This window comes from Medicago sativa, chromosome 2 (assembly GCF_051527215.1).
Source record: "Medicago sativa cultivar Bolivia chromosome 2, Bolivia_mono, whole genome shotgun sequence".
In the NCBI taxonomy this organism is placed as follows: Eukaryota; Viridiplantae; Streptophyta; class Magnoliopsida; order Fabales; family Fabaceae; genus Medicago; species Medicago sativa.
Window position 1 is genome coordinate 25,624,183 of NC_140750.1, and position 27,712 is coordinate 25,651,894.

Consider the following 27,712-nt stretch of genomic DNA (forward strand, 5'->3'; position numbering starts at 1 on the left):
CACACTAGATTATAGTCAAAAACAACTGCTGCTCATGTCAAAATATGGTACTCACGTTCCACAATTAACATATAATAAAATTGTGAATCCTTTCAATTTGTTTTTTTTTTTTTTTGACAAAAGTGAATCCTTTCAATTTTGAATACAATATTAATTATATTTTTTGAATTGTATAATCTAATTATATTACCATCAAAACTCCCAATTTAATACCTTTTATTATATATTAGTAGTATTTAATAATAATCCTTTTAATTTATACACTATTCTTAATCCATGTGAAATAGTTAAGTATATTCTTTATATTTTTTGGTTTACCAATACACTTTTCTATCTTAATGAATGTGAAACTGTCAAATATATTGTTGGTTTATTGGGTTACCACTTACCACATAGTCATCCCTCAAAAGAAACTTACCACATAGTCAAAAGATCAACACGACTTTTAGATGAAGTCAGCTTTAAGAAAAGAATCAAGCCATCCAACATTTTCTACTATATTACACATTCTTGTTCTGTTTTCACGACTTATATATACTTACATCTCTGCATCCTTCAAATCACATGCAATAACCATCATTCATTTGGTTAGATTTAAGTGAAAATAACAAGATATTTGGTATGATCCTATTTAGCACCAATTAACACATCATAATTATGTGCACACGTGTTTCATGATTGGAAATCAATCTTCATAATATGCATCTCAATTCCTGGTGTTGCAGACATATATTTAAAGGTTAGTCATATTTCTTGTTTTGAGTCTTGATCCATCTTTTACTATGCTGTTGTAGAATTTCAACAGTAATTCTTGTTTTCCTTAAAAAAAAAAAAAACAGTAATTCTTGTTGTTTAATCCGGAAAATGCTCATATGTTCTCTATAAGAAGTTCATTATGCTATTTAAAATTTCATAGGTTCAGCTTTCTTCAATGTGGTAACATTTTAATTGTCCAATGTGCGGTGAAGTTCGGTGTGAATAATTTGTCCTGGCGACGCATGCTAATTTTTTTTTTTTTACAACGATTTCTTGGTTCTAGGTACGTGTGAACTAACGTAAAACTTTGTTAGATACAATTTCTTTTGGCCAAATTATAGTTTGGACCACCAAATACATTGCTCAAACTTACATCACCTCAATATAAATTATTGATATATTATAAATTTATTCTAACGGTCTGGATTTTATGATGAAAAAGTTGTTACAAGGTGTTATTTTAATGGTGTAAGTTGAGACATTCTATTTGGTGGTGTAAACTAAATGACACCTTTCTTTTGAGGTGAGAAAGTACATAACACGACAACTGCCAAAATACGTGTTCCAGTGTGTTTTGGATTTTTTTTTTAAAATAAAAAAAATACGGTGATTAGATGATAAACTAACTTATAACAAATAAATTATAATTTAATCGGTAGTGTATAACGGATAAACAGTAGAGAAATGATATTTGTACAACCAATTTGCAACAACTTTTTGACAACTTTCTCTCTCATACTCACATCATACTTTTATTCTTTCTCTTTCTTTTTCTCTCTCTATTATTTTTGACCAATAGAAATAGAGGAAATAGAAGTTGTCTTGAAAGTTGTCACCAATGGTTGTTCATATATCATTACTCTAAACAGTATGGTTGAACAAGCTTATATTTAACTTTCTTCAAGTAAGATAATCAAAAATGATAAAATTAAAAGAAAAAATGATAAGTTATAAGTTAGTAAAAATAAGTTATAAACTTATGAGATTTTTTTTTACTAAACAAGTTTTTTTGTCATATAGATTTATAAGTTATAAACTATAAAAAGGGCGTAGGCTACACTCTTTCGTCAAAAAAAAAGTAGGCTACCCTCTATTACATAAAAGAGATTTATATATATGTTGACATGAGTATATAAAAGGGATTTAGTACACTTTAGTATTATTTCTTTTTTCCCCTAAATTTAATGTATTATTTAATTTTTATAAACTACTCGAGTGTGTTTTGTACTTTATGTTAAATATTAAAAATGAGCACAACCTAATTGGTGCATCAGCACATTAGTTTATGGAAAAAAATTAGTTGACACAAAAAAATCATCTATATTTTGAGAGATAGAGATAAATAAAGTGATTGATAAATGTAATATGTTGTTAATATGATAAGAAGAGAGAAAGTAAAATTTTAAATATATATATGAAATCAAAGGGCTATAAAAAAATATATAAGAGTTGTTAATTTACTTAGAGATGGAAAAAATTTAAGCGTACTTTCTTAGGTGCTTTTCAAATGATTTCTTTAAATTCCTTTTGAAATTATAGTCATAAACTTTGAAAAAAATTATAAATTTGGGAAAATTATGGATAGTTAAGGGCTACAAACCTTTAAGGAAAAAAAATCAAGACCTATAGAGAAAGCACTTAAAGTAATACGCATGAGTTTTATACTTTAAAATATGTCATATAAGTTAATATAAAAAAAATAAAGAGATTTTTAGGTGAAACAATTTTAGATTAAGCTTTGCTTAAATTGAACTTCAGAATACTAAGGTCTCATTCCCATAAAAACCAGCAAGTTAAAAAAACTTCAAGTAGATTTTCTTTTTGTTGATTTTTTTAATTTTCAAGTAGGTGACAGTAAAAATAAAAATATTGGTATCCCGATAGAGGATCCTTACTCCATAGATGATTTTTTTTTTGATGAAGTACTCCATAGATGATATGATACACAAATATTCTGCTTGTTTATTGCCATAATCTTTTGCCGTGTTCTTCTTTCGAGCATAATTTCTTTTTATCGTATCTCATGAAAAAAAAAGTTATTTGCGAAACATAAAAATAGTTTCTATAAAAAAACAAAAAAATCTTTTGCCGTGTTTTATGAGAATAAATATATTTTTTTATGGACATTTTTAATTTTTTTAGAAGATTGAAATTAATTTTATTGCTTTTGCAAAATAGAATTAATTTTAAAGTACAATGTAAATTTTTTACATCATCAACAGACCAATCACAATTTTTTTAGACTATCATATTATCGGTACAAAATTTTTACCGTCGTTTATCGTTCAGTGTGACTAATCTCCAATGTTCATTTAGGTTATCATAATATAAATTTTAAAGTAAATATATAATAAGTTAAATATTTTAATGATCCAACTATAAATTTTAAAGTAAATATAAAAAAGTTAAATATTTTAATGATCCAACAATTATAAAAACTAACTCTATTTATAACCACATATTTTTAAGGTAGGTATGGATTTGTGGTTGTAATGAAAATAAATACCATTAATGGCTTCATCTTTTTAATGATTCGAATTAGATATTTTCGCAGAATTGAATATTTACCATAATTTCTTATTTTTGTTTGTTTTTGTGAATGAATTTACCCTAATTTAAACTTTTCACTGCCTCTTTTGTGCCCGTCCCATAGCCATTGAACATGAATAAAACAATGCTATAAATTGCCCTACACACCAAACTTTCTAAGAGCATGTGTTGAGAATTGAAGAGGGTATTTCAGGAATATTGATATAGGTAATTAGGTCTTAAGTTGCTGTGCACTTGATAATCGATTGATCAGTATTCCAACCCCCATTACTGAAAGAGGTGAGTCATCAACATCTTCTACCTTTTGTTTTTTACTCCAAAATAGTAGTAGTACTAGTACAATCATATTCACGAGTTTTTTCTTTTCCATGTGTTATAATTCTTATCTTGATAATTAATAAGGTGATTTTTTGTTTTTGTTTTTAGTTTTCTCATATTGTATTAATACAACTTAGACAAGGCTCTACAATTTTTTGTATTCACGGTATGTGGTATGTACAAATGGGGTGTTGGGTGAGCGTGAGTTGAGAATTTTGGAGGAGTATTTTAAGGGTGAAATAATCGGATTTAAATTTGAGTAAAATAAATACTAATGGCCATTACCGAATCTAAATCTACGACATGAGAGATAGTTGAGTGATTAAAATAGAGATCTCTTTATATAGAGGGTGTTGACACTCTACCGATTTATGAGTGTTAATTAGGGTTAATATATAACGTTAGTCATAAATTGGCCTTTATATTAGAAAAATTAAGATTCTTGACCCAAAACCCTAATAACAAATAGATCCTAATCTCGATGTACATTCAATAGTCTTAATTTGATCACCAACTCTGTTTGGGGTGCCTCAAAGTCACATTTACTAATGACTTTGGAGACTCATCCGTTGTTGAATTTGACATGGCGATATATCCAATAACTAACACAAATAATTGTTGGTTTGATTTTTGATTTTGAAGTAAATAATTGGCTTAATTTGGTTTAACACAAGTTTTTTTTTTTTTTTTAAGTGTGTTTGACACGAGCTTTATATATTTGAAACTATGACCTCTCAACTTCCTTTGCAACAATTTGTTGTTCAATATATATCAGGTTGTTTTTGTTGGTTTGGAATGTTCACATATTGATTGACTCATATTTTGTTTTTTCAACAGCAGATTGATTCACATTTTTTTTATAAGTTAAGCATGCGTCTTGTCACTTTGGATGCACGACACACGTACCCCGCACCGCGTCGGAAACTTCGTAACACTTGCACAATTAGTCATAATGCATTTATTCACTATAGTGAAGACACGATTATTTTATAGAAAAAACTAGTTACAAACCCGTGCTTCGCACGGGGTTCAGCTACTTTTTTGACAAAATATTATATCGGAATGATAAATCGCGAAATGATAGATAATTATAAACCATAATACAATATTTAGAGTATTCATGCATTACGGGTTACAAAATGAAATATCCAAAATGGCTTGATCACGAAAACATATGAAAACATATTTAGTCAGCAGTAGAAACACTTTTCTATTAATAATTGATATCTATCTATAAACCAATGAAACCCTATTACCAAAGCTTTAACGTATACCAATGAAAACCCTATTACCTGATTTATATCATATTGTCTTCCAGCTTCAACGAAGGTCGCATAATCCAAATATTTGTGATGCATGGTCTAAAGTATGGGGTTCAGTAACGTATTTTGTAAAGAGATTGTTCTAAAGGAAAAATGAGTAAATTAAGGGAGATAGCCGCAATTTTTTTTAGAGATTTTTGTCGTTTATAAATATGAAAATCAAGCAAGCATATTTAGCAATTATGAGTAAGAAGATTTCTGCAGCTTGGAGAGATGTACAAATTACGGAACATTTCTATTCTTCGTAAATTTGAGAACGAAGGTCGCGTGCTTCGCAATTGTTATTTATCTTATGTTCATAATAGTAGGATGCCCAGATGATTTAGTAGACATTGAAATTTTTATGCAAGTGAGCACTCTTTTTTTAATGGATTCACTAATCAAAACTTTCAAGAATAAACCTATCATCCACAAAATATATACTACATAATGCAAAATAATAAAATAGAATTAACTTGAATCAATTAGCATTAAACCCTTATTTTCCACATATGCTGCAAAGTTGAGGGGGTTGCATATAAATAGGAATCATATCACTCAATATCAAATCCGATAATTGCAATGTATTTATAATCATAATTTCCATGGGCATGACAAATTATTATGCCACAATTGCCAAAAGAATATAAGCTGCCAAAAGGACAAACTCTATGAAGAGAAACAAATAAAGGTAGTGAGACATTCAGATTGCCAAAAGAAGTAACTTATGAAGAGAAAAAATACAAAGTGCTATCGGATCATAACGAACATGAGTCTAAGTTGTTGTTGTGTGAGGCGTTAAGATTTGCAAGTCTTAATACAATTGGAGTTAAAAATGAAAAAGTCATTTCCACTTCTCAATTCAATCAATCTACATCACAAAATACAGAGAGACAAATTTGGTTATGTCACAAAGATGTAGAACAAATATCTCAAAAAAATAGGAGAATAAAAATGAAAGAGAAAGAAGGTAAAAATACCTCAACAAAAATAGAAGAAAAAGAAGAGCAATTATAATGCACTGTGATGCACATGCACCAGCTTATTTGTGAATCGTAACACATAAAAATGAGTTAGGAGTGACTTATTAGAAGTTAATTTTCTAGATCTAGGACACAACATTAACAGTAAAAGAGTATGAGAGAAACATGTATATCTCAACATCATGAAAAGTGATTTAATGTATATTAGTCCTGGTCGAGAATGGATTTGTAATTGTTTAATTGATTCATTTCTATGGTTTGATTCTTCAATTTTGATTATACAATGTCACCAATTTTGATTAAATTATCATACACAAATTGTCAAATATGAACCAGTAAGGCTGCTATTAAGCTTGTCCCCCTAATTAATCTATAAACATATATAATAATATGATTTATTCACTCAAGATTACATATATATAGCTATATCTATATATATGTTCAAGGAAAAGAAGCCCTCTTTTTCATCAGTTTCTTCAAAGTCAATGACAAAGCCTTTGCCATCCTGCTTCAAATAGTCAGCCATTCTGGCTCTGGAATCTCAATCCTCGAGCTTTTAAGGATCTCTGAGGAAATTTTGTATTTGGAGTCCCTCTCATGCATGATATCTGGCCTCACTAATCCTGGACTCACCGCTTATGGTGACATCATAAGGGCTGGTGCACCTACTGGAAGCCTGTCCCCTGCATTTCCAATTTTCATATAAATATTCCAACATTAAACATTACATAACAAATTTTAGTAAAATGGCAAGTCATCGTATGAAATTGTTCCATCATACCTCGGTCAACCTGCCACGTACACGCTTATAAGACTGATAACTACACCTTTCAGCATCATGAGTAAAGCTTAATGTAAGAATCTCGGCATCATGAGCACCCTGAAACAATATGCAGGATACAAATGACCATGAACATATATGTATACACGTGGAACTGTGCACAAATTTCTACAACAAAAAATACACAAACTCACATTAAATTCTCCAATACCAAGAAATACCCAGTCTAGGCATTCTGAAAAAGAAAGATATCTAAGTTCTCCAGCAGGGCCAAGTCCTACCTCAATGTCTATCAGTAGCTCAGATTCTAAGAAATTTGCCATATTCTCTCTATAACTCTTCATATAGTCGCTATACATCTGCATCAAACACCAATTAAGGGAACTAAGGGAAAAAGTGAAATACAATTTTTTATATGTCATTGCTAAATACGTGACAAAGTTAGTGAAAGAAGTAATAATAAAAAGTGGTCGAAAAACAATTTTCAAGTTTTGCTTATGTTTAGGAGTCAAGTTATTCATTTAAACTTACAGACAGTGGAAATTAATTGTGATAGTAATAGAATATGCAAAGGTTAATGTATCTGAACTAAAACAAAAGAATACGGTCGTAACGAATATTTGCATAGGCAACGCGGAGTTTGAAGGACCGTAAAGCAGACCTATAGAGAAAGAGATATAATATGTTGTATGTTGTTTGTTCATGATTTGGTTTCTAAACCATAAGGAAGTTGCGAAAATCAAACTAAACGAACAATAAACCTTACATGAATTTAATATCTTTGGAGTCACGAACCATCTGGAGAAGAAGAGGAGGTTTTTCATTCTTACCATCAGATAAAAATAAATGCTTCCCTGTTTTACCAAGAAACCGCGAAAGACGAGATGCTGTTTTCTCCAAAGAGTGAAATCCACATAACAAAGGAACCTAAAGTATGTGAAATTCCAAAACCATGTCATGAAGCTTTCACCAACACAGATTAGTATGACATGCATATTTTTTTACACAATGATGTTGCAAACTCCTATTTAATTACCCTCAATAACCATCACTTGTAGCAGAGTAATCAGCCAAAGTAAAGGAGACAGAAATTACATTATTTGCAGTAAAGTTTCATCAGACAACTCACACAAAATTTAATAAAAGAAAACATGATATACTACATGTCCAAAAGAATTAGCTGCTTATGCCCTCTACAACCAAGGTGCGGCGTTGCAGACGTAATAAAATTAATAGGCTCCAGTCCTGCAAGCTTGTTGGCTGGTAGCGAGCAATAAGTCCATTAGTTTGTCCTGATTTGCATTAGAAGTTAAATGCCTAAAGCAATGACCTAAAAGTGATACTAACTATATAAATTATACATGTGTTTCAAATATTAACCATGCTGACTACCTAAAAGGTGAATGCCATCTAGTATGTAACAAACAAAAATATGGTGGGAATGAACTTATCTTGTATATAATTAAGCCAAATTCTGAAATTCATAGTTGAAGAACAGGTAGGAAACAAAGTAACAAATTCCTCCATACACAAATCATTGAAGATATTTTGCATTGGCTGCAACAATGCATTGCAATTGCTGCTGCATAAAATAAGTTATCACCAATCTGACCATGGGTAAGGAAAAAAATTGTGAGTCTTCACATACACTAAGGAACAACAAACCTAAATATAATCATCAGGAACTAAAAGAATGAAATGAATCAAAAATTAATTTTTATCCTATTCACTCATTATTATAACATAAACCAACATTATTTCTCAATAATTTGTGACTAAGATACATACATACTTATAACAGTCCATATGCAAGATAATATACATACCATTTATTCAATAAATACCTACTTCAACCATCAATGAAGTTCAAAATTCCAAACACAATTATATGTGTTCTATGCTTTACCTTGTCCTTGAGACCACCTTCAAGTGGCAAAAACCACCTCAATTCATTTGTAAAATAAAACAACTTTCAAATGGTGTAAAAGCATATTGGAGACTTACAAATCCTTAGACAGGACCATGCAAGATTCATAATTCAGATTTGCAAACACAACATTTACATAGCTTTTCTGCTTACTTTCAGATATGGCAAAGCTCCAATTACATTGTCATAGTCACTTCTGTTGACTTGAATCTGTGTACCACAATAAACAAAAGTTAGAGATGAGAAAATTAAGGGAAAAATGAGCAAATCTACCTAATCAAATAGAAGTTTCCTATTTACAAAACAACATATATTTCAGCCATAAAAAAAAAATATATTGAAATATGGAAGCTAAGTTGATGTATCATAGGATCATCTTCACCAACCTTCATGAACAAACACAATTATAAAAGTCAGAATTCCTACAAACAAATCTAAACACTCACAGCCAATCCAAACATACATCTTTAAAAAACATGGCAATTTTGGTCTTTGATAGCAATAAAATTGATTCGAATGAATCTAAACACACAAAAATGAAAGCTAATATTTGCAAAGAAATGTGCAAATTTTTTGAAAGGGCAAGCAGAGATAAAAACTTGGTAAGCTTTCAAGAAATCAGCAACATTAAACATCTTTTGGCTCATATATAATATTTGTGTACTGGTACCAGCACCAACCATGCGCGCTTCAATCGCATTCGCAAAGTAATGAGCCATTCTCTGTGATGCATCACCTGAAGGACAAGAATGCTTCCTATTCTGCTTCAACAATTCATTAGCAGTCCTATTGTCATTAGCAGACACAGCTTGTGCACACAGAACCAAAAGGGTCCTCAAATCCACAACATCCCTCTTCCTCCCTTGTTTCTTCGAACGTGCCTTCCCTCCATCAAGTTCACCAACCTGTGTTCTACTCCCCACCACTGATCCATCCTTTTGTTCAGCACGCAACGACACATTTTCTTTTTGTAAGTTGCATGGCCAATGAATTCAAATTTCTGTACATACCAGATGCACCATGTAGAACCTGTAGCAAAAAACATTTTATGCTAAAGTTTCAATTCCACGACAAAAAGCTGAAAGTTGAAAATGAGCAGAAGCAAAAGTGTATTGCAAATTGCAAAACTTTCGTGATAACACCAGATCACACAATAAATTTCAAGATCTTTGCTCTTGCAATCGCTTCTAGATGGCCATAACCATTGCATTGAGAATTATTTCCCTGATTGCTGTGTTGGAATTGATATTGGGGAAAAGGTTTTAAGGCAAGCAACTGGTTACATGGTTGCACAACTCTAGAAATTTCAGAACTTGAATTGTGCTACCAATTGCTAGTTTTTCAAAAATACTTTAAAAACAATTCTCCATTAGAAAGATTAGGCAAAAACTAAACTTCTAAAAGCATTGAACCACTTATTTTACATTATAATCATACATATTAATATTATATGTAATATTTAAGCCATGAGGTGCATAAATATGCTTCTATCATATCCTTGCAAGTGATCCAAAGGTATGTGAGTGTAGCAAGAGAGTGAAGAAAGAGAACATACAAAATCCTTGAAACACAGATTATCAGCTCCAATAAAGCTTGTTCTCCCTGCCAAGATGAAAGTAACTGAAGTCAGATATCCAATTTCACAGAAAAACCTAACCTTTGAGAATGACCTCACGAACAATTGGCCTTACCACAAATTTACAATCACAGATAAACTGAGCATTTAAAATCTCTGGAAAATGAACTCTTACCCAATAGCATAGTCAGAAATCCAAACCACCTCTATCATAGGATCACTATCTACAACTACTTGTCAACAAAATTTAGTTTGTATAATCTGCCTACTCAAATCTTTTTCAGTTTACATTGAACTGTTATCAATAGTGCATTTCATAAACCCATTTTTATTTTCATCAAATCTAACAAACAACTGAACCTCAATAAGAACACCCAATTCAAAATTTAAGCTACAAAATTTTAATTTCATCAAATCTGACAAATGAAAGAGTACAATATGGCAGACAGATGCATATAAGGATCATTTAGCTTGTGAGAATTCTTTCAAATTTACTAATATATTAAATTCCTTTTCTTAAGGAGTGATAAAGAAGCAAGAAAAATATTTTAAGTGTAAGATACAATATGATGCTTTATTCTCTTATGCTGATTCAATACACCTATATATAAACAACTTCAACAAATAAAAGTTCATATTTATGTATCTTTCCATGATTGGTACTCATGAAGTTATATGTGCTGCTTATGAGCTTTGGCGTAAAAATAAGGAAGACAGGGAGGAATATCAAGGTTATAAGTTGTTTTATGCGTATTCGATATATCATTGTCACATTACCAGAATGCTCTTTTCTGTAAAAAAAATTCTTTGCATTGGGACTAATCTAAACCTGTTTCAGATGGATCGTTCTAGAGGTTTTGAAATTGAGACCAAGAAAAATGATGAGACCAGACAGACTATATTCTAAATAGACTCTAATGTCATAATTTAAATGCACATGCTTCAGTTGCTATCTTTCCAACATTACTGCTATCATACATCTCTGCTATCATAAATTCAAGAACATCATAAGAGAATAAAGCATCATATGTAGATTTAATAGTGTTCAATGCTGCAATCCAGATAAAAATCAAGTACTAAATCTCAAAATATCTAATATTATTGCCAAAAGTCAATATTTTTTAGCACATCAAATGACAGAGCAAACCTATTTTCTCTAGAATCTTGTGCTACCAACTGTAACCATCAAAAACACCAAGCTAAATGTATCAAACCAAATTATATCAAAATCCTCTCAAAGTTAAACATGAAATTGAGACATAATATACAAATCCTCAAGAAAAATGATGAGACCAAACAGACTATATTCTAAATAGATGTTAACAGGTAAATTATTCACCAAATAAGAACAATTCAATCATATCAACCACAAGAGTCTTCAATTACTCATATCAAACAGACTATAACTTTCATTTTCACCAATTGAAAACCCATAAAAGTATTTTCAAAATCCAGACACACATTTTCAGCAATAATTTTTTTTTACAATCCCTTCAACACCAAACAAAATTTCCAAAACATGCATACCAAAAAACTATAAATCATAATACTCAAAATGAACAGACCATACCATAATCAAACTAAACATATATTTTCCTATAAAACAAACACCAAATAAAAAAATCAACATACATGCATAAAAAAAAAACCACCAAACATACCCAAAAACATGTCACAACACATGCAAAATACAAAAACAATCACTCAACATCATACAAACACAAAAAACCTCAGAAAATTGCCTTGTAAGTATGGTGGCTTAGTAATTACCATTAATACCTCTTCTATGGCCTTATCTTTCTTAGCTTCAATTGCCCTTACGACCTTGATTTCACCATGGCATGTAGCAAGTTCATTAACCTTTTCTGCAACAGATTAAAACTTGTTCATAATTATTTTTTATGGCATTTTAGATAGTAACATATGAGAGGATCCATATTGAACAGATTCATATATCACTGAGACTACAAATATGCCATCAATTTTTAAGTCATCAAGTAAACAATTCATGCATCACCAATTTTAGTCAATTTCACAAACACCTTATGTGCAATTTATACCAAGTGTGATTTCATCTCAAAAGAATCAATTTTTTCACAAGTTACTTGTATAGAAACATCACAAACAAAAACATAATCACACCAAAAACAGAATCAACAACCAAAAAAACCCAGAATCACCAAACCACAAAAGCAAAAACAAAAATAAAACAGAAAACACACAAAACTCATTCAATCTGAGACATGCATGGCATTAGATTCATGAAAAACCCTAAAATTCCCTTTTCCCCCAAATGAAAACCTAACCCTAAATTCATCAAATTTCAACATGCATGAGGGAAAGGAAAAGGGAAACTCACCTTAAAATCGAAGCTTGCCTTCTTCTCCAATTTCCCTTCTTCCTCCATCGGCTTCTTTTCCTTCTTCTCCTCTCCCTCCCTTCTCTCGTTCTGTTTTTTTCTTTTTTCTTCTCTGTCCCGTGTTCTGTTTTCCTTCTTGTTTTTTTTTCCTTTTCTTCATCAACAAAAAAAAAAACACATATATAGGTAGGCAGCTCCATTTACTAATTTACGAAAATGCCCTTCCTAAAATTCCCTTTTCCCCCAAATGAAAACCTAACCCTAAATTCATCAAATTTCAACATGCATGAGGGAAAGGAAAAGGGAAACTCACCTTAAAATCGAAGCTTGCCTTCTTCTCCAATTTCCCTTCTTCCTCCATCGGCTTCTTTTCCTTCTTCTCCTCTCCCTCCCTTCTCTCGTTCTGTTTTTTTTCTCTTTTCTTCTCTGTCCCGTGTTCTGTTTTCCTTCTTGTTTTTTTTTTCCTTTTCTTCATCAACAAAAAAAAACACATATATAGGTAGGCAGCTCCATTTACTAATTTACGAAAATGCCCTTATTAAGGGCAAAAGTGTAATTTCTACGGACTATTATTTTTATATTTAGTTTAATAGATGCCCTATCCAAATAAACCTTTGGAAGAAAAATAAAAGATTTCTTTTCATCAATAAAAAAGTTTATATTAGTGAGAAAAATAAGTTATCATACTCAAAAAGTTTATATTAGTGAGAAAAATAAGTTATCATTCTCAACATTGTCACGTCTCTAATTTAATTTAATTACTTATAGATTAAGAACATCTTGTTTATTATTTCAAATACTGAAAATTTCTTTTACTATGTGTTTATGCCGTTTTCAGATGAGTTAAAATTGATTTTAAAAATGTAAAATTTAAAATCAATTTTACTATATTTGAAGAATTTTAATTAGAATTAATATTACTTTTAGAATTGATTATAGTTTGAAGAGCAATTTTAGAGCCTCTGATTTTTACAAGTATTTTTAACTTTTGATTTATTATTCAACTCAGTTTTCCGTAAATATTTTTCAACTCACTTTTATGAAAATATATTCGAATATATTATACATATTACTTTTTACTCGTTTTTAACTAAAATCAATTTTATACTATTAATTTATTGAAAATTGATTTTTGCATTGAAAAATCACACACACTAAATTGAGTTTCACATTTTTCTCTTGCTAGAATCTCCACCCTGTTCATTAGATTCATTCCCTCGTAATTATCTCAAGAATATTGATACCCTCCCTCTTTCAATTTGTCAAAAGCTAACGTCGACACTTGTTTATAACAAAAGCAATCTCTATTCTCTTATCTTATCTTATAATTATAATTATAGTCAAGTTATTATAATGAAAAGTGAGAATTCACATTCCTTCTTTCAAAAAAAAAAGAAAAAGAGAATTCACATTCCTGTGCATTTAGCTACAAAAACTGCGATTCATGTCGACGGTCGACATGGATAGATATATCAAAACCGTTGGAAAGGCTTTGCATGTGGGGTGTGTACAACTGTCGTTATATGCTAGTGACACATAAAAACATCGAATAAAGCAAATCAGCACTATATAATAATCAAAAAATCATCATACACAAAGAAACAAAGGAAGGAAGCCAGCGCAAAGAAGCAATCTTAAAGCACGTCACACCCTTTGTCCCATTTAGAGGACACGAAACCCACTCTCCTCTCTTTGTGCTATTGCACTCTTCTTGTGTTTTCTTTTTATGCAAGAAAATTTAGATGAATTGAGTTTCGGAGTTTGTAGAATATTGACCGATTACTCACCAACGTAGTTTCTACACGATAAAAAGGGTGATACTCTTAGTCATTGTTGTTTTGATGCAACTTCTTATCAACTGAATCAATTTGAGTTGGTGTGTTATTTCACTTTTCTATTCTCATGTTCAAAATCAAATCAAACACGTGCATTTGCCTTTTCTGTGTTATTTTCTGAGGTGTCCATTCTTCGATTTTTAGGAGAAAAGAAACTCGCTAGTATGAATAGTTTTGTTACTTACGAGGTAAATATAACTTGATCAATAATTATTTTATTTATGAATCAAGTTAAACACTGAGTAGTATTCTTAATTTTTTATTTTTGAAACTCATCTTAGGCAATGTAATCGAATTATTTATTTTTTTTATAGAAAGAATAAAGGGTACATATTCTTAATTTTTATTCTTAAATCTTATCATAGGCAATAATATATTCGATTGTTGAATTACGCATTGTTCCAACAACTTGCACGCGTTAGCTAGTATTCTTACATCATTATTAAATTAATCTTTTTGTCCAAAAAAATATATTATTATTTAATCAATCAATTAAATAATAAATATTGTTTATTTCTAGCGGTTTTTAAGTCACTAATTAAGGAATTTCCACACTTATACTCACATGTTTATGTTTATTCTCTTGCAGGTTTTTAGGCTTTAAGGAAGACAAAAAAACGCTACATTGTTTTTTTTGTTTCTTTTCATTTCCTGGTAAGTTCCTCCTTGATTCTTTCTCTTATCACACGTCATATAAGTCAAATAAAAAAACCCTTATCTCATTTTTTTTTTGTTGTGACGGTGAGATATTTTTATTTTATTTCCCTTTCTCACTTTTTCCCATTTTTTCTTTTTCAAATTTAAGAAAGAAATAATTTCTTAACCAAAAAATCACAAACCGCGTGAGTTTCGTAAAAATCACAGCACACGTCAATTAGTCCGTGATTGGTTAAAATTTAAAAATAAAGTAAACAAAGTTGAAATAATCACTTTCTTTAAACACTTTCCAAACATGCCTCAGGGTTTTTTCATCTTACTATATAAGAAGTAAAGTAGATACAGAGTAGCGTTGGTTGTTTATGAGAGTGTGTGTGATAGGGTAAATAAAAAAGTGCTTAAAAAAATCGCTTACTTAATTACTCTGTTATGATTTGGAGCGAGAAAGCTTTATAGTGTGAGTGACCGGTTTCATCTCTCCTGCGACAGTTATTTTCACGATGAGTTTCATGAACGGTTCATCACCTCACCGGAATCCTCCACCGCCGCCGGAGAATGATATTGAAGCTGGTCCGTTGTCTCGCCGGAATTCTGAAGTCGACGACGACGGTGATGTCTTTGATATTGTTAGAACTAAGCATGCTTCCATTGATCGACTTCGCCGCTGGAGAGTGAGTTTTCTCTTCTTTCTCTCTCACACTTGTAGATTTTTTGCTTTGTTTACTTTATCGCTATATGTATGTTTGATTTTGAACTGTTTTCGCTGTGACTTCGGTGATTTTTGTAGTGATTTCTATTTTCGGAAGAATTAGGGTTTATATGAGTAATTTTTTTGTATATCATGTTAGAAATTTGTTATTTAGGGTTTTAGCTTCGTTGTTTATAGTGTATTTGTGACTCTTGTTGTAATGTATGAAATCAATGAAATAGTGTTGGTTTCTAGATAAGGTTTTTTGTTGTTTTGTTTTTTTTGTTTATTTATGCTTTGTTTTGTTTGTTTCTATGTGTATGTTTGTTTTTGAAGTGTTTTCTCTCTGGCTTCGGTGATTGTTGTTTCTATTTAAGGAAATTTAGGGTTTATATGAGTGAATGTTTGTATATTTTGTTAGAATTTTGTTGCTTAGGGTTTAGTTTTAGTTTCGTGGAGGATGTTTCGTGAGGAAACAGTGGAGTAGTGTACTTGTGAATCGTCAATGAAATCAATGAAATAGTGTTGGTTTCTAGATAAGTTTTTGTTGTTGTTTTTCGTTTATTTATGTTTTGTTTTGTTTATCTTTTATCTTTATTTGTATGTTTGATTTCGAAGTATTTGCTTTGTGATTTCTATTTTTGGAAGATTTAGGGTTTGTAAGAGTGAATATTTGTTCATCGTGTTAAAAATTCATTGCTTAGGGTTTCAGTTTTAGTTTCACGTAGGAAGATTTGTGAGGAAACGATGGAGTTGTGTACTTACCATTCTTGGTTTACAATCTATGAAATCAATGAAACAATGTTGGTTTCTAGATAAGGATTTTTGCTGTTGTAGTTGTTGAGGATGGAGTGAGTTAATGTCGAGTGGATGAAGTTTAGTGGAAAAATTCAAGTTAATGATTTCTGGATATTTTCTTCTTTTACGAAAAATGTTTTAATTCACATTTTGTTTGTTGCATAATTTAGAGATTGAATTACTTCTTGCATTACATGATTCTGGAGTGTGGTTTCTACAATCGCCTCAGCCGGTTGTGATTCTTTGAACTTTTTTTAAGTAATATGTGGGGAAAGGAAAGGAAAAGGAGATTCTCAAAATATGTTGTTGACAGGAATCCTCCAGCATTTTCTTAATAGTACAACTTTATTTATTTTTATTTATTTTCTCAGCTGTACGGATGTTGTTTTCTTAGCGTTCAGACAATACCAAGTTTTATTTGACTCTTCTGTATTTCTATTACTGACATGGGAGCAATCCCTTCCCTTTTATGTATTTAGCAAGCGGCGCTTGTGCTAAATGCTTCCCGTCGATTTCGTTATACCTTGGACTTGAAGAAGGAAGAAGAGAAAAAACAAATACTGAGAAAGATTAGAGCGCATGCTCAAGCCATCAGAGTACAGTACCTTCGTTAGACTTTCTTTGTTATGCTTATGTGAAGTGCACTACTTATTCTTTTTGCCTTAACAGGCAGCATATCTTTTCAAGGCAGCTGGGGGACAAGGGCACGGACAAGTGCAAGGGCAAGTGAGCGGGACTGGTGAGTAATTTGATGATGCTCATTGTTATTTGTATCTTTGCTTTTCTATTTGGAATAACTTAGTCATTCTGTAACCAATGTTACTATCTCTTTTGTTTGTTAACATTTTCTTCTTAATGAATTAATTTCTTCGTGTTTTAACAATTGTCCAAACAAGAGGCACTTTTTTTCTGCATTAAATATTGTTAATAGACGTGTTTTGTTCAATAATAATATCAATAACTGCATAACTTTTTCTGTTTTTCCCTGGTATATTATACTGATTCAATATCAATAACTGCATAACTTTTTTTGTTTTACTTTATTCAATATTAATTATCAATTCTTTTAACTGTTAGACACTATAAAACCTCCTCCAACCTCTACTGGTGAATTTCCAATTGGACCAGAGCAACTTGCTTCGATTTCAAGGGAGCACGATACTGCTTCTCTGCAGCAATATGGAGGGGTATGTTTGCCAGGAGTTACTTTTTTTTAACTGGATAATATTATCGATGAAAGGCATAACTTTGATGTGTTTTTTCTGAATCACTATCAGGTTGCAGGGGTATCAAATTTATTGAAAACTGATTTAGAGAAGGGAATTAATGGTGATGATGCCGACTTACTAAGACGGAGGAATGCGTTTGGTTCCAACAATTACCCTCGAAAGAAAGGAAGAAGTTTTTTTGTAAGTTCTACTGTTCTTGGACTCTTGAAATCATTTGATGTTTACCAACTTATTCGGCAGGTTGACTGGCCAGCCCATTACAAAACAGCATAGTTGATATTACCAACTTATTTCTAAATAATAATGTCAACATGCAAATTTATATGGGTTGTTGATTGGGCCGAATGGGGCGAGTCAACTTGCATTGCAGCACCCTTATTATGTTTTACTGGTGGAATAATGTTGTGACCTCTTTGTTTTTGATGCCTTAACAGATGTTTATGTGGGATGCTTGCAAGGATCTGACCTTGGTTATTTTAATGGTAGCGGCAGCAGCTTCATTGGCACTGGGGATCAAATCTGAGGTGAGATTGGATAATACAATTCTAGTGGAATGCTGGGCACTTTGTTGGGGGCAGACAACAGTGACTTTTGTCCTACAATTTGTAATTTAGGATTAGTGGTATATTTTTATTAATTTTGGTAATTCTGCTTCACACCGTTTGGAAATATTTCTTTTGCAGGGTATTAAGGAAGGGTGGTATGATGGGGGTAGCATTGCTTTTGCGGTTATTCTTGTTATCGTCGTTACAGGTATAATTTATCTTTTTGTTGTACTATGGTTTATGATGGATTGCACTTGGATTTGGATCTCTTAAAAGTTAAAACGAGCCTTCTCGTAAGAGGGGAAAATAACGCATTTCGGTTTTTGATGACAGTTTTAATGGTCAATATTTACAAACACGTAACAATTCATTGACGTGTTGAAAATATAACATTTGGTTTTCTTATCACCAGTTTCGATGTTTTTCTTTCCCCTCAAAAGTGAATAAATCATTTGAGAGGTGCCAAATTCTTAATGCACATTTTTTCTTTTACAAATTTAGACTGTTTCATAACTTCCTATTTGATATGAGATCTTCGGTGTTGCCACACGATCACTATCCACTTTGTCATAATTAGATTAGATGTTTGGTAATTTTTCCATCGAACAGCCCCTCACCCAATTTCATTAATATTTTTACTTTGAATTGTCAAATGTTAGTTGTTATTTTTGTTAGAGGAGGGGTGGGGGGTGGGGGGGGTTGGGGGTTTAAACACAAGACCCTTATCACTCCAAGCCCTATGTTCCCCACCAAGCCACCTTATCACTCTAATTTCATTAATCATATCTCCCTCATTTTGTAGCTGTAAGCGACTACAAGCAGTCTCTTCAGTTTCGAGACCTAAATGAAGAAAAGAGAAATATACACTTGGAGGTTTGTCATTTTTGGAGATTGTTATAGTTTTGGATGCTTGATTCGACTTTTTTGCATTTATATTATATTTTGCTAACAGTTTTCGTGTCCCATTTTAACTTTATATCTCAATTTGTGCATGAGAAGGTTATTAGAGGTGGTAGAAGGGTTGAGATCTCCATATATGATCTTGTTGTTGGGGATGTTATACCTCTTAATATTGGTAACCAGGTACATGCTCTTTTCATTTGCTGTTTTGCTTTTTACACCTTACGATTACATTTCCTCTTTGTTATTGATTTTTCTGTTCTTCCTAGGTCCCTGCTGATGGAATTGTGATCACTGGTCACTCTCTTTCGATTGATGAGTCCAGCATGACAGGGGAGAGCAAAATTGTAAGCACCTCTTTCAATATTGTTAGAATTTTAAAATATTCCTTTATCGTAATGAATTTTGCCTTTGCAGGTCCATAAGGATTCTAAGGATCCCTTTATGATGTCTGGCTGTAAGGTGGCAGATGGCAGTGGGACTATGCTGGTAATTTAGACTTCGTTTTTCCTGACTTTCTCTTTTAATTTTATGCTGTCAGAGTTTTCTCTTCAAAAAAAATTTATGTCAGTTTTGAAAGGATCATTTAGGTAGTTAAGGGCATGTAATAGTTGCTTTGCTAGAAGTGTGGGTGGTAGGGCAAAAAATTTGTGCACTAAGTTTGGTGGAGTATTTCTAACTTGATTTATTACAGTTTATTCATTCATTAAATGTGAATACAATTTTTTTTTTGTTTAAATGATGCTGATTATTTTGTTTGGGTTTTAGTTAGATTTGAATTCTAATGTGAGAACAATTGAGTTGCAATGAAATTAGAGTCAGTAAAATATGAATTGATTTGCACTGAACTTCTCACAATAGTTCAATGTATCTAATTGATTGTATTTATTTTCTTGTCCAATCTGTTTTATTGATTAAAAATAGCATGTTGGTGCCTTTTCCCTCACTTGTTTATATGTTTTTGCAGGTCACGGGCGTGGGGATTAATACTGAATGGGGGCTTCTAATGGCTAGCATTTCAGAAGATACTGGTGAAGAAACACCTTTGCAGGTCTTCTTCTTAGCTGCTATTTCTGACTGTGTTCTTCTGTTAATATAATTCAATTACTCTTATAAGTTCTCATTATAGGTCCGCTTGAATGGCGTAGCCACCTTTATTGGTACCGTTGGACTCAGTGTTGCTGTCCTTGTCCTGGCTGTGCTACTGGCCAGGTAATTAGAGATGTTTGCCATATTTTTCTTAGTGTGAGTCGTCAATGTTGTTTTACATGCTTCTGAAGTGGGAACTTGTGATCAGATATTTCTCTGGGCATACAAGGAATTCTGACGGGACAAAACAATTTATAGCAGGCAAGACTAAAGCTGGGCATGCTATTGATGGAGCAATTAAGATAATAACTGTCGCGGTAGGTGCCTTGATAAATACTAGATTACTAGGGCATGATTGGCGCAGTTAAAGCTGCACACCGACTTTGACTAATTGATTCATTTTCAAATTTAATATGTATAATGCGATTGTAATTTGTAATCCATTGAATATTTAGGTCACCATTGTAGTTGTTGCAGTGCCCGAGGGGCTCCCACTTGCAGTCACTCTAACGTAAGTATGCTAATTATTGTCCAAACATCTAGTCTTACTTTTTTTGTTGTTGTGAAGTCTTACTAGTCTCTGTTTTTTAAAATTAGGGCCATTGCAGATTGTAATATATTTTTCATTTCTCTTGTCCTTCATTATGATTTGAATTTACTTTGTTAATTCTTTCGGTGGTCATATTTTGGTAAAAAATGACCCAACACTGGGTCCCATATATAGAATATATGGTTGCTGCTTAATATTCCATTTTTCTATCTTCAGTAGCATGCTATTTTTTTAATTCTTCTATCAATTGTGATTGTATTTATCTTAGATTAGAAGTATGCTCTATATTTGTTTTCTATTTATTCTCAGTTTTCCTCTATCAAATCTTTGTAATCTATACTTACACATTTGCCCCCTCAATTTTGTTATAGACTGGCCTACTCAATGCGAAAGATGATGGCGGATAAAGCTTTGGTATGTCAATTGATGTTTGTGCTTTGATTGGCTTTTGGTATGATTATATGAGTAACATAACACATTGAATTATAGGTGAGGAGGCTTTCTGCCTGTGAGACAATGGGCTCTGCTTCAACCATATGTAGTGACAAGACTGGCACATTAACGATGAACCAGGTTGGTTGTGGTGCAGTATTTGAATCATTGATGCACATGATAAATTTTTATGACAACTTTATAAAACTTATTGGAGGGTACTTCTTGCAAATGTCTTTCTCTTTAGTGGCTTGCCATCTAAATCACAATAAATGAGAGTTTACATTTCAACTATTCTATCAATATGATGTGCTGTCCAATAAAACTTTGGTGTATATCGTTCATTTATGTTGGCATATATTTATGTTTATACATAAGGTTCTCACAGATTCTTGATTTTTACGAATTCTGTGACAGATGACTGTGGTTGAGGTTTATGCCGGGGGCAGCAAGGTTGATCCTCCTCACCAGTTGGAGAGATCTCCTAAGCTACGCACTCTACTCATTGAAGGTGTTGCACAGAACACTAATGGCAGCGTTTATGTGCCTGAGGTATGCTTGAATTGATTTTCATGGGCTGTCCTCTTCCCAAAAAATATTCTTCTCAGCAGAAAAGTTAGATGGTTCATTTACTTATTGCATAATACTGTGCTGTACAGGGTGCCAATGACATCGAGGTTTCAGGATCACCAACAGAAAAGGCTATATTAAATTGGGGCCTGCAGGTCTGTTTTGGAAAAGCAGTTTTTTCCGATTTTTTCAGGGTGATTTATTTGCTTACACCAACTTGTTACTGTCGTATCAATATCAGGTTGGGATGAATTTTGTGACTGCTCGGTCAGAATCGTCAATTCTTCATGTCTTCCCATTCAACTCTGAGAAAAAGAGAGGCGGAGTTGCAATACAGACGGTACTATCTTTTTGGCATTTGAATTCAATTATGTAGATATTTTACTTCTGAAGAGAGACTAGTACAATATTAGGTAGCTAATACATTGCTTGATGATACACTATCAGCCAAATGATGTAGTTTTTTACCTTTTTGCAGGCTGACTCTGATGTTCATATACATTGGAAGGGTGCTGCTGAAATTGTTCTAGCCTGCTGTACAGGTTATATTGATGCAAATGATCAGTTGGTGGAGATTGATGAGGAGAAGGTTTGACAAACTAAAACATATAATTGTTGTATATTGAATATTGATATTCAGTTACTGCGACTGCTTCTGTTTGTATTTTACAGCATTGTACATCTGTTTTTCTGTTTAGTTAGTCACTTTCTCTGGTGTACCAGATGCTTCTAGAAACACTAACTGACACAATATTTTAGCACAAAATAAGATTCAAAATACAGAATAAGAATCACCCTTTATGTCTTTTTTTTTTTGTATCTTTTCCATTTCATGGATTATATCAATACATAATTTTATGTCACCAGGGATTTTGAAAGTTGGACATTTATAGAACAGGACAAAGCAAAAAATTAGATGTTTTGATGACCTTTTGATGCTCAACAGTTATTTTTGTTAATTTTTGTTGTTTTTGTAATTTTCTGGGCGTGCAGATGACTTTTTTCAAGAAAGCGATTGAAGACATGGCTAATGATAGTCTACGTTGTGTTGCCATTGCGTATAGACCATATGAGAAGGAGAAAGTCCCAGATAATGAGGAACAACTTGCTCACTGGTCTTTGCCAGAAGAGGAACTTGTTTTACTAGCTATTGTTGGTATCAAGGTTCGTATTTTCTTTAGAAACATGCCTATTATTTTCATATTTGTTATTATTTCCTATTTATGTATGATATTATTACTCATGGTTGTGTTTTTATCTAATTTAAAAAGTTGAGGCTCCTGAATGGCTTTTACACTCTTGTTGAATACTTTCTATATACCTGGGACATGGGAGGCAGCTGGGGATTTTTATTGTGGTTTATTTTATTTGTTGTGCCTTTCTCCTTGCGCTTGACATTACTATATACTTGTAGTATTTTCTATCTATAGTTTATGAAAGGGTTTTTATCTTTAGACTTAACAAAGAAACGTAGCTGATGAATTATAGTTTCTGAGAGCATCCGTCTCTGGAATATGCTTCCATTGGTTGAATTTATTTGGCTTTTGAATCGTTCTATTTTTGGTATTTCATTTGTGTTGAAAATTGAAATACAGGATCCTTGTCGACCTGGTGTCAAAGATTCAGTACAGCTTTGCCAAAAAGCCGGGGTTAAGGTATAATCTCTGGTTCTGAATGTTTTTAGTGTCCCAAAATGTGCTTAATGTTTAATATACATGTTCAGTTTTCATTTCAAAATGCTATCATTGGCATAATGGTGGTGTAGAAATCTTAGATGTATGCAAGTCATGTTAAAATTGTGAAATGTAAATCAGGACTTTATAACTCTAGCCACTTACGTTGAAAATAAAATGTTCCCTGTAAGGAACCAGCTCCACATTATTGAACTCATTTGATTTTCAATAGCTTGCATATTGATCGTCAGAAATAGGGATGTTTCTTTATGCACTTTTTATATATAACTTTTTTAGCTTGCAAATCGTTCATCAGATATAAGTAAGTTTCCTATGCACTTTTTACATATCATTTTTTAACTTAGCTGTTTGGATTTCTGATCCTAGGTTAAGATGGTAACAGGCGACAATGTCAAAACTGCAAAAGCCATTGCTCTGGAATGTGGAATACTGAGTTCACTTGCTGATGTTACCGAGAGAAGTGTCATTGAAGGAAAAACCTTCCGAGCCTTGTCAGATTCCGAGAGAGAAGAAATTGCGGAATCGATATCGGTAGGTCTAGCTACTATGACTTGTTCTTGTGCTCTCAGTGATATACATTATAAACGAATATTGTCTAACAGGTTATGGGAAGGTCATCTCCCAATGATAAACTGTTATTGGTACAAGCCTTAAGGAGGAAGGGCCATGTTGTAGCTGTAACGGGGGATGGCACAAATGACGCCCCTGCACTTCATGAGGTTTGTGTAACTTATTCTTTCGGCCTTTTATTTGTTTGCTATCTCTAGCTTTAGTACACATTGTAATAATATAAACCGAAATGACCATTAAAACGAGTATATGTGTCTGCTCTTTCTATCTTAATGTGACTGCTCTTTCTATCCTATGTTGTAGAATGCAATCACATATTACATCAACCCCGTCTCCCAACCCACCAAAATTTCATGTAGTTTGAGTATATTGTTAAAGTAGAACAATCCATGTTCTTTTTTTCCCAAGAGCTTAAACTTTTCAAATAGTTGGCTTGTGATGTGGTATCCATTCCAAGTATATATGGCCAAGTGGGCATGGATCTTAGTTGCCCCATTCTTGTATATAGAAAATTAAATTCAGTACATTCCCAAAGGTCGGTCGGTTGGTTTAGGGTACATGCTTTATGAAAATGGTTGAGGGTACTTGCTTAATGAAATGACTTAAGGTTGTTCTGTCATCTGACAGCTTGATCTTTTGGAATAGTTAGTACATGACATAAACAAATACTACATTCCAATTCGATTTTGTTCCAATGAAGTTAGCTATTTTGTATTTTTGTGTTTGTAATTATCTACGATTTGACATGTAGGCGGATATTGGTCTTGCGATGGGTATTGCTGGTACAGAAGTGGCTAAAGAAAGTTCCGATATCATTATCTTGGATGACAACTTTGCTTCAGTTGTGAAGGTAGAGTCCTTTTGCATTTGGGCGATTTAATTCATTCTTAATGAATGATGAGTTAGCTCTTCGTAGCATCTTCAAAAGCTATTTATGTTATTACTAGAAGTACAAACATAGTTTTTCAATATCAACTGGAAATGAAGGGATTGTTTAGAACTCTGATGCGATTACATATTTACGTAGTTTTGGATATTTGGTTAAATTGGTTTATAAATTGATATTTGGTGCATAACTGACAACAATTTTCATGTCTTTCTGCAAATTTAGGTTGTCAGGTGGGGTCGGTCTGTTTATGCGAATATTCAGAAATTTATCCAGTTTCAGTTGACAGTCAATGTGGCTGCTCTTGTTATAAATGTTGTTGCTGCAATTTCCTCTGGTGATGTTCCACTGAACGCAGTGCAGGTCTACTCTCTCTTCCACTCTCTGGCTTGTGCTTGCCGACAAATATGGGACATTCAATATCTCGGTTTTTAATAACTGTTGCTTTCTTTACAGCTTCTTTGGGTGAATCTTATCATGGATACTCTAGGAGCACTAGCTTTGGCAACTGAACCGCCAACTGACCACCTGATGGACCGGACTCCCGTGGGTCGAAGGTCAGAATTTTATTTTTTGTATTATTGCTCAGTACTTTGGATCGTTGTTATTCTTGGGTAACACTGTGCTTTGGAAATTCGGAGAAGTGATTCAATATGATTGGTGGTAATCCAATTCTTGTTCTGTTTCAAACTTTTGGGTCATTTTAGCAGTAGAAATATATATTTTGCTGGGGAATGGAAAACCTGCTGGTATAACCATAACCCTTGAAATACGATCAATTTGGCGTTGCTGCACAATAACACTTCAGAAAAAAGAAATAGTTTCCCATAGCCACAGAGCTGCTAACTATTGAAGGCTGAATTTGTGTGTGCATGCATTTGCTGAATGCATCTGTGAACTATAGATCAATTTCTTTCTGGCTTTATAACCAACACAATAAATTGGACGGCGAGTCTATTTTGCAAAACCATAGAGATGACCTAAAAAGAATATAAGAACACGAGGGTATGATCAAATGAAAAACACTTGTTGCGAAGCATGCAGATCTAGACAGTGAATTTGAAGTTACATAATGTAACCGGAAATAGGGGGCAATTTTTTATTTTCTTTTCAGTTGTATCAAAATAAGATGGGATGGTTATTTGCTTGTTTTTTTTTTTTTTGAGATGTAGTTGACATGTCTTCTATGTTTTCAGGGAACCTCTCATAACAAATATTATGTGGAGGAATTTGCTGATTCAGGTGGGTTCTGTTTCTTATTTTTTTAGTATTCATTCCTGTTTGATATTTTGTTGGATATTGGAGGAACTTGTCTGCTGGCTTTTCCACGGGCCGCCTGCTAAATGATTTAAAAAAAACACTGTATTGCTTCATTATTACTAACTGTTGATGCTAAACATTCTCTTTTGGATCTAACGAGTTAGAATAATTGGAAATTTTCAGGCAATGTATCAAGTTTCTGTCTTGCTGGTTCTCAATTTCAGAGGTATAAGCATATTGGGTCTGGAGCATCAACCTACTGAACATGCAATCAAAGTAAAAAACACTTTGATCTTCAATGCATTTGTTATCTGTCAAGTAAGTTATTATCTTTCTCCTTTTATTTCTGCTAAATCCCTTTTCATGTCAGAAAAAGTTATGATATGGGATATTATGATGCTCAATTCATTTTGCACCATATGATCTTATGTCGTTGGATGTTACCACTGTTGTTTTCTCTCAGTTATTTTGTCAATGATGAGAACTTTCAAAGTTATTTTGTCAATGATGAGAACTTTCAAACTGCAGATCTTCAATGAATTTAATGCGCGCAAGCCAGATGAATTCAACATTTTCAAAGGAGTTACTAGAAACTACCTCTTCATGGGGATAGTGGGATTCACTGTCGTACTTCAGGTTAGTCTTTTCAGGTCTTCTCTTGCTTAGCTTTGACTGTATAATATTTTTAACGTTGCTATATAACTGCTTCTGTTCTTCAGGTTATCATAGTTGAATTTCTTGGGAAGTTCACTACAACCACTAGGCTTAATTGGAAGCAGTGGCTTATTTCTGTCGCCATTGGATTCATTGGGTCAGTCGATTATACAAACCGTGCTCTCTATATTTTTCATCTTATTAAATCAATAAATGCCTCCATTGATAGTTTAATTTGTTCCAAGAATGTGGTGTGCTTGAAAGAAATTAAAACTAATGTATTAACAAAGACTACATAGCTTAGTTGTGCACAAATAAATGCTAACTGAATTATTTCCCTTCCTGTTTTGTTTTTTTTTCTTCCTATTTTTCAGTTGGCCTCTTGCTGTGGTTGGGAAGTTGATACCAGTACCAGCAACTCCCGTCAACAATGTTTTCCCTAAGCTTAAGTTTCGACGACATAGGCAACCTGAGCCTTCTCAATAGGCTTGTTATTCGTACATAGGCAACCTGAGGCTTCTCAATAGGCATTGTGCTACTGAATTCATATCTCTTCTTACTGATGGATTGTAAAGGGAAATAGTTTACCACTACAAAACACGTTTCTTTTGCTACTAGCCAACAGTTAACATGCTAATTTCAGGAGAAATTTGGATTGTTTTACACCTAGGCTCTAACAAACATACGGAAATTCAGCGAGTTTTGGTTTTTGTTGATTGTGTATTTGTTTGACATCAATACTTTCACGGATTTGGGTCCTGCTTGTTGATACGGAATCAGTAGATATTGGATATCACTTCAAAA

General features: G+C 32.7%; 2 protein-coding genes and 1 long non-coding RNA gene across 16 annotated transcripts; 1 reads left to right on the plus strand and 2 right to left on the minus strand.

Moving 5' to 3' along the window:
* Positions 1 to 562: 562 nt before the first annotated feature.
* LOC146945787 (calcium-transporting ATPase 8, plasma membrane-type-like) lies at positions 563 to 27,712 on the plus strand. 6 transcript variants are annotated; one of them, XM_085744069.1, is made up of 36 exons: positions 563 to 739; positions 3,410 to 3,585; positions 14,976 to 15,040; positions 15,533 to 15,714; positions 17,009 to 17,125; positions 17,199 to 17,268; positions 17,607 to 17,716; positions 17,807 to 17,938; positions 18,193 to 18,282; positions 18,442 to 18,511; positions 19,106 to 19,176; positions 19,303 to 19,386; positions 19,473 to 19,550; positions 19,621 to 19,692; positions 20,171 to 20,254; positions 20,333 to 20,415; positions 20,501 to 20,609; positions 20,748 to 20,803; positions 21,214 to 21,256; positions 21,332 to 21,415; positions 21,692 to 21,826; positions 21,934 to 21,999; positions 22,086 to 22,184; positions 22,323 to 22,433; positions 22,838 to 23,008; positions 23,440 to 23,499; positions 23,905 to 24,069; positions 24,141 to 24,257; positions 24,860 to 24,958; positions 25,220 to 25,357; positions 25,451 to 25,551; positions 26,191 to 26,236; positions 26,438 to 26,572; positions 26,783 to 26,890; positions 26,974 to 27,065; positions 27,283 to 27,712. In XM_085744069.1, exons 4-36 carry the CDS (start codon positions 15,544 to 15,546, stop codon positions 27,392 to 27,394), a joined length of 3,279 nt encoding a protein of 1,092 aa, XP_085600195.1. In that variant the 5' UTR covers positions 563 to 739; positions 3,410 to 3,585; positions 14,976 to 15,040; positions 15,533 to 15,543; the 3' UTR covers positions 27,395 to 27,712. The 6 variants fall into 6 exon arrangements, with proteins under 6 accessions (XP_085600195.1, XP_085600190.1, XP_085600192.1 ...); XM_085744066.1 differs by lacking the exons at positions 563 to 739; positions 3,410 to 3,585 and adding exons at positions 14,154 to 14,427; positions 14,531 to 14,574; XM_085744068.1 differs by lacking the exons at positions 563 to 739; positions 3,410 to 3,585 and adding exons at positions 14,154 to 14,365; positions 14,531 to 14,574.
* On the minus strand, positions 6,134 to 9,531 carry LOC146945788 (beta-amylase 6-like). Of its 9 annotated transcripts, none has more exons than XR_015026500.1 (7): positions 9,287 to 9,516; positions 8,770 to 8,826; positions 7,456 to 7,616; positions 7,295 to 7,350; positions 6,971 to 7,048; positions 6,690 to 6,788; positions 6,134 to 6,591 (listed from the first exon to the last, which is right to left on the minus strand). XR_015026500.1 is itself a non-coding variant. In XM_085744076.1 (7 exons), exons 3-7 carry the CDS (start codon positions 7,682 to 7,684, stop codon positions 6,574 to 6,576), a joined length of 567 nt encoding a protein of 188 aa, XP_085600202.1. In that variant the 5' UTR covers positions 7,685 to 8,296; positions 8,770 to 8,826; positions 9,297 to 9,507; the 3' UTR covers positions 6,134 to 6,573. The 9 variants fall into 9 exon arrangements, 8 of the variants coding, with proteins under 8 accessions (XP_085600202.1, XP_085600198.1, XP_085600201.1 ...); XM_085744076.1 differs by having other exon boundaries at positions 6,884 to 7,048; positions 7,456 to 8,296; positions 9,297 to 9,507; XM_085744072.1 differs by having other exon boundaries at positions 6,884 to 7,048; positions 7,295 to 8,296; positions 9,353 to 9,531.
* On the minus strand, positions 12,552 to 12,971 carry LOC146945789 (uncharacterized). Its single transcript, XR_015026501.1, has 2 exons — positions 12,865 to 12,971; positions 12,552 to 12,705 (listed from the first exon to the last, which is right to left on the minus strand). It is a non-coding gene; the product is annotated as an uncharacterized LOC146945789 (long non-coding RNA).